Source organism: Lotus japonicus, chromosome 1, assembly GCF_012489685.1.
Source record: "Lotus japonicus ecotype B-129 chromosome 1, LjGifu_v1.2".
NCBI lineage: Eukaryota > Viridiplantae > Streptophyta > Magnoliopsida > Fabales > Fabaceae > Lotus > Lotus japonicus.
Genome location: NC_080041.1, coordinates 81,933,042 through 81,945,695, shown reverse-complemented (window position 1 = coordinate 81,945,695; position 12,654 = coordinate 81,933,042). Strand labels below are relative to the sequence as shown.

The 12,654-nt window shown below is 35.8% G+C and overlaps 1 protein-coding gene across 1 annotated transcript; it reads right to left on the bottom strand.

Annotated features, from left to right (window-relative positions):
* Positions 1-3,451: 3,451 nt before the first annotated feature.
* Positions 3,452-4,946, bottom strand: LOC130720687 (zinc-finger homeodomain protein 2-like). Its single transcript, XM_057571370.1, has one exon. The coding sequence runs from the start codon at positions 4,751-4,753 to the stop codon at positions 3,944-3,946; it is 810 nt and encodes a 269-aa protein (XP_057427353.1). The 5' UTR covers positions 4,754-4,946; the 3' UTR covers positions 3,452-3,943.
* Between the last annotated feature and the right edge of the window lie 7,708 nt (positions 4,947-12,654).

Genomic DNA, 12,654 nt, shown 5'->3' with positions numbered 1-12,654 from the left:
TTTGTAAAACAACAAATGTTTTGGAATTTAGACCAAAACTTAAAACAACAAAAGATCAGGAACGGAGGGAGTAATTGAATAATGTTTTGTACACACCTCTTTAAGAGGTGGAAAGAGGTGGAAGGAAGAGAGATAGGAAGAAAAGAAAAAGTAAGAGAGAGAAAGTATGAGATGTGATAGATGATTAAAAGAGATAGATAAAAATAAAAAAAAGTGGAAATAGAGTGTTTAAAAAATGAGGTATGTATATATCATTACTGATTTTAATTTGACCATATCTACTGTAGTAAAGGATTGGCTTTTCCATTATTAGACATTAGTCAACTGACACTATCATTTAATGCAGGCAACCACAATGACAAATCAGAAGCAAAGGAAAAGGCCAATGAGATCATAGCTGACTAGCTGAGTTTGTTTCTGTCTCGGTCGACGTTCCACAACATGCCTCTAGCTTTCAAGACTCGGTGATTTAACAGTTGATGGTTTCCTAATGCTGTGCACATTGAACTAGAGTATTATGACTTGATGTTTGCAAAGCTAGAAATAGGGTGAATTCACACAAATTATTTTCTCCCCTAATGCGTGAAGAAAACTTGAGGATCGAAAACATTTTGTGTTGTTTATATATACACAATGATGAATAATTTTAATAATATTCCTGAAAATATATTTAAACAAATTAATTATCAAATTTGATTTTTTAAATAAAATTTATGTTATTTTACAAACATTCACTTTTCTTTTATCTCACACGTCTTTTTTTTTTTTCAGTCGATCAAACCTACGAATTTCTTATTTTCTAAACACTTTCTTTCTTTTCATTTTCTTTTGTTTTATTTTTCTTATACATACCAAACATACCCTTATAGTTGGCTTCTTTAATACCTTGTTCCTTGTTTGTTATTGATTATAGTCTTGGAGAAGAGAGAAATGCTCAACATAACAAATGACGTCCGCTGAACAATTGATCGATGATAACTCTTCTAACGTCATACTCGGCATCTGTAATATTACTACCAGTAGGTCACCATCATGAGGTAGGATACCCTCGAAATCGTCATCACAGAAAGATGACTATGTGACCCGCTAGCTCTCTAGGTTGACCCCGAATTGATGTGATATATTGCTCTGGCATAACGCTTTTTGGCCGAGTTGGGTACTGCACCTCCAGCAAAACCTCCCGAATGCAACTAAAGTGGCCTTTAGGTTTTCCCAAACTAAAGAATTTGATGTATGTCCTTTCTCGTTTCCACCGTCTTTATGTGCGCGGCCAACATTGTTGTGCCTCACTTAGTTTTCAACCCCTACTTCTTCTGTTTCTTTAGACACATCTCTTAAGTCTTAAGATGTCTCATCTTGGATCAATTGTTCAGCTTGACTTCTCATAGTTTAGCAGTCATATGTGTTGTGCCCAAAATGTTGATGTTAAAAAAATAAATCAAATATAAAAATTAAACTATTTAAAAGCTATACTTTCTTTAATTCTGTATAGTCTTGTGACCAAGAAAAATATGGTTTACAAGTTAAATGCTTCATCTACAAATAAAGTTTAGCAAATAAGAAACATATTATAAATAACATTTACTAAATGTGAAAGCTATATGTCTACCGTGTTTTTCAATGCAGAAAAAAGAAAGATTAAATCCACCGTAAAAAAAGGTTGTTTAAATGACCCATGATAAAGTTTGGGTTACATAACTCATCATCCAATCACACTGAGAGATAAGTGAGTTGAAATTTCTATATTTTATTTATTAATTTAATTCCAACTCATTTATCTCAAATGTGATTGAATGATGAGTTATGTAACCCAAACTTTATCATGGATCATTTAGACAACTAAAAAACAAAATATGATTTACAAATTAAAAGAGTTTTTCTATAAATGAATTATTTAATTATTAAAAAAATTTATATTGCAAACAAAATATATACAATATATATACATATATATATATACAATATATTTTGAACGTTAGTTGTAAAAATATAATTCATTCAGTTTAATAATGAACCAGACCAATTTGTAATATGATTCACTGTAAAACATGCTATTTTAATTTGTTGCCATAACTAAAGGCATATATGTGTCAATCCTTAGTACATTTTCAAGTTTCAACTTTCAACACACTAATTGAAAACATAATCTCGAAGGCACACCAGAGTCCAGGAGTACTTAACACATCAACAATAGTATATACATATTTTATTTTTTAAACACTTCATTTCCACATATTTTTATTTCTATTTCTCTCTTCTTACCATATATCATATCTCATACTTTTTCTCTATTACTTTTTCTTTTCTTTCTATCTCCTTCCTCATTCTACCTCTTCCACCTAAAAAAAAGTGCGTAACTAACATTATTGCTTAACACACAGCTAGAGGAAGCTTCAATTCAGTGCTTAACAACGTTCGACAATAAACCAAAACTTACACTCTGGTCTTTTGTCGCAATCTTGTTTTTTGAAATAGAAGAAGAGTAACGAGAAAAGGAAAGAACGACAGAATAATAGCAAGTAGAAAAGGAAAAGTGAATGATAGAACTGAACAGCATTAACGTGGTGTATTGTTCATCAAAATCAGAAAAAGCCTGCAAACATGTCTGATCTGCAACACTGCAACGCTTCAGGTAATTAAACAGTGTGTACGACTTTCCCGCGTGACTTACAGTTAAATTAGTTTTTCAATTACTTTCACACTTTTTATTTATTAAAAGGTTATTTATTTATTTAATTTGAGAAAAACAAAACATTTGCCAAGGAATTTTTTTTAGTATTAATCAATGTACCTCCATAGTCATGAGATTAATCTCTCGATTCACTATCAGTAAACTGAATGATATGAAGCTGATTGTAAACTTTTTTTTTTCATTCACAATAGTTGGAAATCAAATCCTCCAACTACATGCCTAAGAATGAAATATTAAATCATTACATCAACTCAATGGGTTAACATCTAGCCAAGATGTCAAGGAAGAAATTAACTGAAAGCCCATAAAAACTGATTAATAGCTAGTGGAGGATAAGGTGGCTACTGGCTAGTCTTGAACAAGTAGCAGAATGAAATTAAATATCTGAAAATAATTAATGGCAAAAAGAACATAAAATTATAGCTAGTGGGGTGAATTTGCAAGGGTTCTATCAGAGAGACCGAAGCAAAACGGTTCACTTATTGAACTTTCTGGATCAAGAATTTGTCTGACTCATTGAATAGTTTGTGAATTTTGAGGTCGCGTACGTTTGAACGGTTCAAATGTGTCAAGAAATTAATATGCAAAGAGAAAATTAAAGAGTTGAGACATTAATATGAGAGAGAGAAATAAGGATAATCGTAGAGCGGTGATGAGGAGGAGGAAAAACAGGAAATAGATGACAGATGTGAATGAAAACGAAGCAAATTAAACACCATTGCATTTGCATGCCATACACGTTAAATTCAACTTAATCTTGGCATTTATTCTCTGTCCTCATCTCCATACTTTCTTTGCAATACAGTCACTTGATGATAAGCATGAACACTCCATGGACTTCCCAAGTTTCTTTGTCTTTATTTCCACTTGCTAGTTCATGTCTATCACTTTATCTCATCGTTTGCCATAAAATCACCAAATACTAAAATCCCATTACATAGTAGAACAAATCAAAGCAACTCTTCTTTAGAGATAAAATCAAATTAACTTATATGAATAGCTTCAGAGTGCTGCTAAAATTGATTCTGAGGAAAAATAAACTGACTGAACATTAATTAGGGAAGGAATTAGAAGGAGTAAGAACCCTAGCTAGATCTCCATTAAAATTTTACATTAATACAAAGTTCTCTTGTCTCACTCATAATCCTATTTTGAGACTAAAATTCATTGAAGTTGGAGAAAAGAGGATGATACCAAAAATGCCCAACCATGTTCTTGACCTAAAAATGGAAATTAACAAAGAGATGGAAATTAGGGTTTCTTACCAAGAGTGTGCTTGTTGTTATGCATCCAAACCTTGAGAACATGTCTCTTGATACAAGCTTCCTCACAGAACTGCTCCACCGCAGCTTCATCATGCTTCTGGATCCTCCACCCTACCCTCTCCGCAAATTCCAGCATCTTATCCTTCTGCTCCGGCGTGAACCTTGTTCTGTGCCGTTTCTTCGTTCCTCCGCCGCTGCTACTCGGGTTCGACATGTCTTCCTCCTCCCTGCTGAACCCGCCGGAACCCGCCGGTGGAAGGGCCAAGGGTCGGTGCTGGGACAGCGGTGGAGTCACCAGATGGTGGAGGTAGCCGGCGGAAGGCGGTGGCTCGGCACGGGGGTAGTAAGGGGAGAACTGGTGGTGGTAGGCTGGCTGCTGCTGCGGCGGCCGTGGCTGGTAGGAGGTGATTTCGCCGCCGGTCTCCTTGCGGTGGAAGTTCCGGTGGCAGTTACAGGCGGCGCAGATTACGGCCTCCAGCGTACCTTCCTGTCCGGCGGCGAGAAACTCGCAGCAGCCATCGACGGCGTGGCCGCCAATACCGACGGCGTGGTTCTTTTGACATTCTCTGTATCTGACTGTCCCTGTGGACCCATTTTTGCGACCAACGCCTAAGGCGGTGGCTGCTGCACCTCCTTCTGGTTCTATGCCACCGCCTGTTTTGGACCGCGCAGCTGAGTTTCCTAGCGAGTCAAATCCCGGCGGCGCCACTGTGAACCCCATCTCGACCTCTCCTTCTTCTTCTTCTTCTTCCTCCTCCTCTTCTTCCTCGAGGTCTTCGTGGTCGTCAAACTCCATATCGCTATCCACTTTCTGAGAAAAAAAATATCCTGTTTAATTTGGACTTTGGGTAAGGTGGGACTATGTGGGAGAAGAAGATCTATCTAGAGTCAACAATTAAATTCCTCATGAGAGTTGAGAGGTGAGCTGAGTCAATTGCTTAATAAAGTCATAAAGCACAAGATATGTTTAAGCAAAGATAATAATTGCATGTATGTTTAGTTCTGAGTCTCAGAATCAAGAACCAACGTAAATGTGATTTCATTATAGATAGGAGAGGTATAATTTTAGGGTAATGATATATACACACCTCTTTTTTTATACACTTCATTTTCACATATTTTTATTTTCATCTCTCTCCTCTTATCATCTATCACATCTTATACTTTCTCACTCTTACTTTTTATTTTCTTCCTATCTCTCTCTTTCTCCACCTCATTTCACCTCATTTTGAGGTGTGAATAAATAATTATTGATAATTTTAATATCAATTGATTTCAATGGAAATCTAAAGTAGACTAAGGTGATGTATTTAATTATGTAGAAAATGGTTGATGCATTGTCGCGTGATATTTCTACACATGCATCCAACATGAAATTTTTTTTATTTTAATTAAAATGAAAATGTGTATGTTTGGCCAGATGTTACGTAATATGATGAAATTTTACTGTAAAACTAAAAAGTTCTACATGAATTGATCTATTAATCTCTTAAAAAAAAGTTAGTAATAATAATACTTTAATATTATTTAAATAATATGATTTTTTAGATTAATAATATTAATACTATATATATATATATATATATTAGTAGTTTTAACATTTTTTTGTTTGAGACTTGGAGTTGAAGATAAGAAAGGGGAGGAGGATGTGGTCATGAATAAGCCCTCTGCAGAAAAAGAGGTGTCTCATTCTGGAAAGCCTATCAAATACTTGCCATTACAATTTCACACATCTGCATCTTTCACGCTTCACACATTTACTTTCCACTTTAACCGGCTTTGCCTGCACTGCTTCTCCTTTTTTTACTTTTACTTTTGATTTGTAAACAATTACATTATCAAGTATGAACATTATTGTCAAATAACCACTTAATTCCAAAAGCTTAAACTGTTGGGTAGGGCCACTTTAATGATTTTATATTATATTCTAACACGCCCCCTCACGCAAGAGCCCTTTGGGCTTGAAGCGTGGATAAATGCACATGCCCATCTACCATGTGCTTAATTAAATTCCACTTTTTAATTAGAAAGTGAGGGGAACATGGTATCAGAGTCTATATGACCGAGAGGTCTAGAGTTCGATCCTTGCTCCCCTCACTTTCTAATTAAAAAGTGGAATTTAATTAAGCACATGGTAGATGGGCCTGTGCATTTATCCACGCTTCAAGCTCAAAGGGCTCTTGCGTAAGGGCCACTTTAATGATTTTATATTATATTCTAACAATTATGAATTTGAGTAATGATTGGTGAACATCATATTAATGTTAAGCACCCCTATTTGAGGGGTTACAAACCAATCTGTTGAAGTTTTTAACCCCACAAACTACTGGTGTTTGAGTGTTTAACACTATAATAATCTTCACTAATCATGTTTTTACATTATTCCAATAAAGTTTTATTCAAAGAAAGTAGCTGACAGCAGCTATAGCTAGGGGAAGAATTTTTTGGCTGGCACAATTATTTAGTTAAATTTTATGTTTATTCCTTTATAAATGTCATTGTGAATATTTACAAAAAAAAAAGTAAACAAGAAATGTTTATGTAACAAAAAAAAAAGCGAAATAGCAAAAATGGGAGATGGCCGGAGTAGAGCCCTAAACGTAGGACCCCGACATGTCATTGAAATATTTAATCTGTCGGCATTAATGGGAGCTACCTACGTGCCTTCTCTTCCGACACAACAACACATCATCTTCAAATTACACTTTCTCCCTCTTTGTTTACTAGTAGTAAAATTCATATTAATTGTCCAAGGATTAAGAGTGGGTTTGACTAAGCTATGTGATAAGAACATAAGAATAATTATATACACCCTTCGATCACTATTATAAGCAAAAATTAGTTTTTGAGATTCATTGAATAAATGATGTATGTGTATAGTTTTTTTTGAAAGTAATTATATATAGTTTTAATTAGATGCTTGAGAGTTAGTTTTCTCTTATTAATTTTGAAATTTTAAGAGTCCAATCTCTCTTCATAAAATACAAAATTTCTTAATAAACCATCATCTAGTATGATGTCCCTAATTATAATTTATAACTACTCTTAATCTGTTTATTAAATTATAACCTATTTTCCCTTCAATTATTATTTTTAAAGCAAAATGATACATATTAATAAAGATTCAATCTTTAAAAAGACTGAAAAGTACAAAGTCTCATCAAGACAAAAACATATAAAATGCCTAAAACCCAAAAATTCACGAAAAGCCATAGATCGTCAAACAATAACCCAACCACAAAGATCCTTGCCCAACAAACACAACCACAAGCATAATCGCATGCTTCAAGCCAAAAAAACAACAACCAGAATCTAAAACCCTAAGAGAGCACAAGCTAACCACCAGGACCCAAATCAACGTAAACCGTAAGCCCCATCAACGCCTCCATCACCCGCGCATCAAACACCTTGCCAATCAATCGGCTCCGCAAACAACAACGAACGAGATAGTTGTAGAACAAACCCTCAAAACAACCCTGACCTAGCAAAACGCAACCTCCAAACAACCACCAGATGAGGGACACACCATAGAATCAAGATGTAGCACAGGTTCAACCCCACTGAGGAGAAACATAGGCTCAACCAAAAGGGAACTCCTCAGCCACGACTCAGGACGCTAGAAGCAGCATTGGCTCAACCAAACAGGAACACCCCATCCTCAACTCAACCCCACAAAACATCACCCACTGAGACAAACCCAAGAAAACACCCAAAGAAAAAAGGGACAACCACCATGAAACCACCAAGAAGCCACCAACCCGCAAGGACTGAGCAGGAGCCCCTACCAGACCTTCCACAAACCTGAACCAGCAAGAGAAAACAGGGAAAGAAACGATGCATAGCTAACAGAAGCAGAAGTGAGCACCAACGGCGACGACAACAGAGGGGACGACCAAGAATCCATGCACCAAACCGCTAGGACTAACCAGGAGCCTCCACCAGACCTTCCACAAACTTGAACCAACAAGAGAAAACAGGGAAGGGAACGATGCACAGCTAACAGAAGCAGAAGCGAGTGCTGACGACAACGAAGGGGACAACCACCATGAAACCACCAAGAAGGAGCAGAATCTGAGCAGAAGCAGATTTGAATCGCAAATCTCCAGACAAAAAATGATTCCGCTGCCCGGAATCAGAACATCAGAGCAGAACAAACGATAAGTGAAGAACGAACAACCAAGATCCAAGGCAAACACAAGGGACAGAACGACATGGGCTGAAATGAAAGAAATAAAATCCGAAGAGGAGCAGAGAAGAACAAAACGATGGACATGGCAAGAACTTTCGCCAGGATACAAAGGGAGGTGCCGCCTCCGCGCTAAAAGGAGAGGCGGCGTCGCCGAGAAAGCAAGAAAGGTCGAAACCCTAACACACTTGTTAACTTATATTTTCCCTTCATTTATCGTGACACCTTCTCTTGTTTCAATGGTGGTGGCCGCTCCTCCTACGGTTCTGCTAATGGTTGCACCGCCTAACCTAGCTAGGTTCTGCTTCCTGCAAGTTTATATCTATCTATCTATCTATACTATATATAAAAGCAAAGTTTTGCAGCCTTAAGGGTAAAAGTGTAATTCAATAGATCGTTGAACATAAATAAGAATTTATCCATGGACAATTCAGTAAATCTCAATATAATTTGTTGGAAATCAAATCTTGGCCGTCCGTAGCGTTCAATCTTAGCCATTTGATTTCTTTTTCTTTTTCACTTTAAAACCCGTCGTTGTATTTGCACGCTTGGTTTTCCCTTTCAGACTCCCTTCGGTTTTCCTTTTTCCACACCCTTTATGACTTTCTTCCGTTTTCGTTTTCCCACTCCCACCATATTAAGAGTCACGCTCATTGCAAAACGAAATGAGCTCTAGCGATACCGAGAAAAATCATGGGAGAGGAGAGGGCGAGATCGAATGGTGACCTGAGCGGAGGGAAATCGTGAGAGGATCTGGGTGGAGCTCGAGGCAGAGAAGATGGTGGCATCCTTGAGTTTAAGGCGAGGTAGTCATACTCTAAAGCCCCATTGCCTCTGTTCCATTAATCAGGGTTTCAGTTTCCTTCTACTACTCGAAGGTGTCACGTTTCATTCACCTATTCAATTCCTCTTCTTTGGGTGTCGGTGACTATGATGAGTATGTATTTTTCAGTTCCCTCCAGACTCTTCTTTTCAATTTTTCTCTTCCTCGATTGTCTTCTTGCAGTTTCGTCAATTTCCAATTTTCGGTGTTGTTTTCTTTGCCTCATGTTCGTAGCTGTTACGAAACTGAAATGTAGCTTTAATTGTGGTTTGTTTTATTGTTTTGTTCATGATCGGTGTTTTGTTTTATGGGAGAATGAGGAATTGAAGACAAACATGAATTTTTGTCACTGGTTTATGTTGAATTAGTAGTTTGTGGATTTGTAACAATGAACGAAATCTGAAATTCTGTTACTTTTTGAGGTGTATTGAACGTGGTGTTCTGTTGATATGTTGTTGTTGTACTCTTAAAGGAATGATTTTTCATGGATTGATTGTGAATATAACTTTTGTTTTATGCTTTGATTTAAAGCTTTCTACTAAATCAGTATAACAACTAGAATAATTTGTTCCTTTTATATTTCTAATTTGTTCTCATTTTCCCTGAACTAATTTTAGCAATATGATGATGTTCAGGCTTCTTTTATAAGTTTAACTTCGTTTTGTGACTTTTTAATTTCTGAGTTAGGAGAAGGAACTCCTTTCATTAGATTTCTTTTGTGTTGTTATTGTTTTCATACAAGATCATTTGCTATCTATCCATTTCCCTTTGGTTACTGTCTTTGCTCACAGGTTTTTGGGGTTTAAACTGAGGGAAAAATCCTTTGAGGTCCATGCCCAGTGGTAAGCTGCATTTTGCCCCTCATTGTTCTATTTAAAATTTGATTTTTGATTATTTTGGTAATATACTTCTGAAAGGTTGCTCTGCAAGGTTGTTCCTTTCCTTAAATTTCAGTTTCTGAAAGGATTGAGAAAATATGCATGGACTAAGGACAGGTTTAATTACTTCCAATATATGCAATTTCCCTATATTGAAATCATGAAATCTGCTTAAAGTAAGAGGTCACCAAGAAAACCTAAGCATCCATCCAACCACAAAAAAGGTAATGTTCATCTCTCCTAATTCCCCTGAATTTGTGATTGTTAATATCTCCTCAATTCCCCTTTTTCAATGTGGCCATTTCAGCAGAGAGACAGAAAGAGGAAAAATAGAGAAGAAACCCAAGTAAGAAAATGTTGTCTCATTCATTTTCGATACGAGGTATCATTTTCTACTTGCACTGAAATCGAATCCATCCTCTTTTTTTACAGAGGAGCTTGCTTTATTTCTCCCCCAAGACACACTATCAGTATGTTAATCCTCTAATTCATTCATTCATTATATTTATGCAAAGATAATTCCAGATGAAACATGTCTAGGTTTTGATCAAGAAGCATCTGTTCTACATAATAAGGTTCGTGCCTTTACAAGAAGCAAGAAGGTTTTTTTCGTTGGAAAAAATGGCCAGAACAAAACTTTGGCTGCTGGACAAGAAGCGCAACGGATCGTGAATGCTACAAAAAATGGCACTGTTGCTCTGCTTAGTTTTTACTTCTGCCTGTTTGTTTTCCATGTTAGCATTCAATTAAGGTAGCTAAGCTCAAGTCACCTGATGGGTTCTTCTTCATTAGTAGAAGAAAATGTAAGCTCTCTCCCCCTTCACTCTTAGATTTTTAATTAGCTCTCAATTCAGGGTATTTAATGCGTTTCAGGTCTGACTTGGGAACATCCATTGTCTATTTCATTTAATGGAGCATACAAATTAAGTGATTCATTAAAATTGTGCCTAATGGAACTGATAAGAGAATAGCAAATCAGAGCATGTCTCTTTTTATTCAATTTAATTCTGCTCATGTGCTAAATGGTCTACCCTTTTATTTCATTTTAGTTCATTTGATTATAAGGTGGTTTTGTCTTTGTCTCACATGGGCCATTCTTAATTTAATTATTAATGATGTTGTCTATAAAGCTTATTCTGGGGTTGATTTTGTAGAATAAATCTGAGTAGAGGGAGGATCTCACTAAATGGCTCAAGCTTTGCGCTCGATGGTTTAAGAGATACAAAGATTATGTCCAAGAAAAAAGAAAAGTTTTACAGTGACCTAGAATCTGCTGAAAAGAAATACATTGACTAAAGGAAACCCACTTCAGTTAAGTTTCGTGTACTGCCTCCTTAGAATGTCAATATAACTTTTTCCAATAAAAGAAAAGCTTCAATGTGTGGATATGGAAAGATGTTATCAAATTGGTACTTTATATGCTTTTGCATGCTATACCAAGTACCACAAAGGTGTTGAAGTCTAACACGGGTTATACTCCTCATAGCCATTGAAGAAGGGCATGTGTTGTGTTAGACTGTTAGTTCAAACACATGTGCTTCCTTGGATATTTTACATGCAGTTAGAAAGGATACTCTGAATGAGAATGCTTCATTCCATGCTTTTTATTTTTATTTTTAATGACACATGAATGATGAATCTTGAGTATATATAAGTTGGTTTCAAAGACTTGCTGTTTTGTGGTTTGGAATATCATAGAAATTTCTCTAACGGTTCCTCCTTTCCCTTTTTTCTATCCTAACAGTGTAACTGCTGAATCTCACTTTTTGCAAGGCCAAAAGAAAAAGCAGATGATGCAAGATGTGAATTCTGCTAATTGATTTAGTCATTTTATTGGTTACTGTGTCTGATCTGAGTGTCTAAGTAGCTGAACTCTGTTGTGATTTTTTTGTACCTTTATTCAATAAAATTATATCAAGTGAAACTTTTCTCTAAATTCCAATTCCACGTGTTTCAGACAACTCTACTACTTCAGCTTGCCCGTTTACTTTCACTCAACATGTCAAATTACCTTATCTCTTCAGGTCCTTTTATGTGTAGACGAGAATGCGCTTAGATCTTGATTGGGAATATTGGTGTACACCCTTTTATGACAACTTGAAAACACTATGAAAATTGCATAAAATGCTTTGTTTCCCTCAATATTTATGCAGAAAGGTTATTACTTATTACACTGATTGTTTTTGTTAGCCTTATGTTGGTACTCATCTTAATGCTGTTATTCTTCGTGCTTTTATCTGCTAGCATGGTAGGTGAGTCTAAGAGATATAGTAACTGAAACTATAGATGACAGAGAAACATTAAGTGGTTAATTTGTAACGGGTGCCCGACATTAAAAGTGATTAATTTGTAATGTGTGTGCAAAAACATTAAAAGTGAATAATTTGTAACTGATGAGAGACATTACCAGTGATTAATTTGTAACTGACGAGAGGTGAATTTAATTTTAAGTAACCATTTGTTAATTATAAGAGTTGAAGAGGAATAGTTATGGATGAGCCTCAAATAATTTGTGCTTAATAAATAGAAGGAATATTGTAAAAACTATTGTTGAAACGACAATGAAAGTTCGGTTTTAAGTAGAGAAAACATGAAAATTTCAATTGTTAATTAAGTACCATAAGGAAATGAAAGGTCAATGCACTAAGCATGAATATGTGAATAACCCGACATGATAAGATGAAGTTAGTTACTGTGTGATTCTAGAACAGATAGTGTCAAATAATTATTGTTGCTAATTCCTAAATTCTTCACTCCAGCAGTATAGAATACTATCTTAAATTGCTGCTTCCTCAATAATATTTATGATT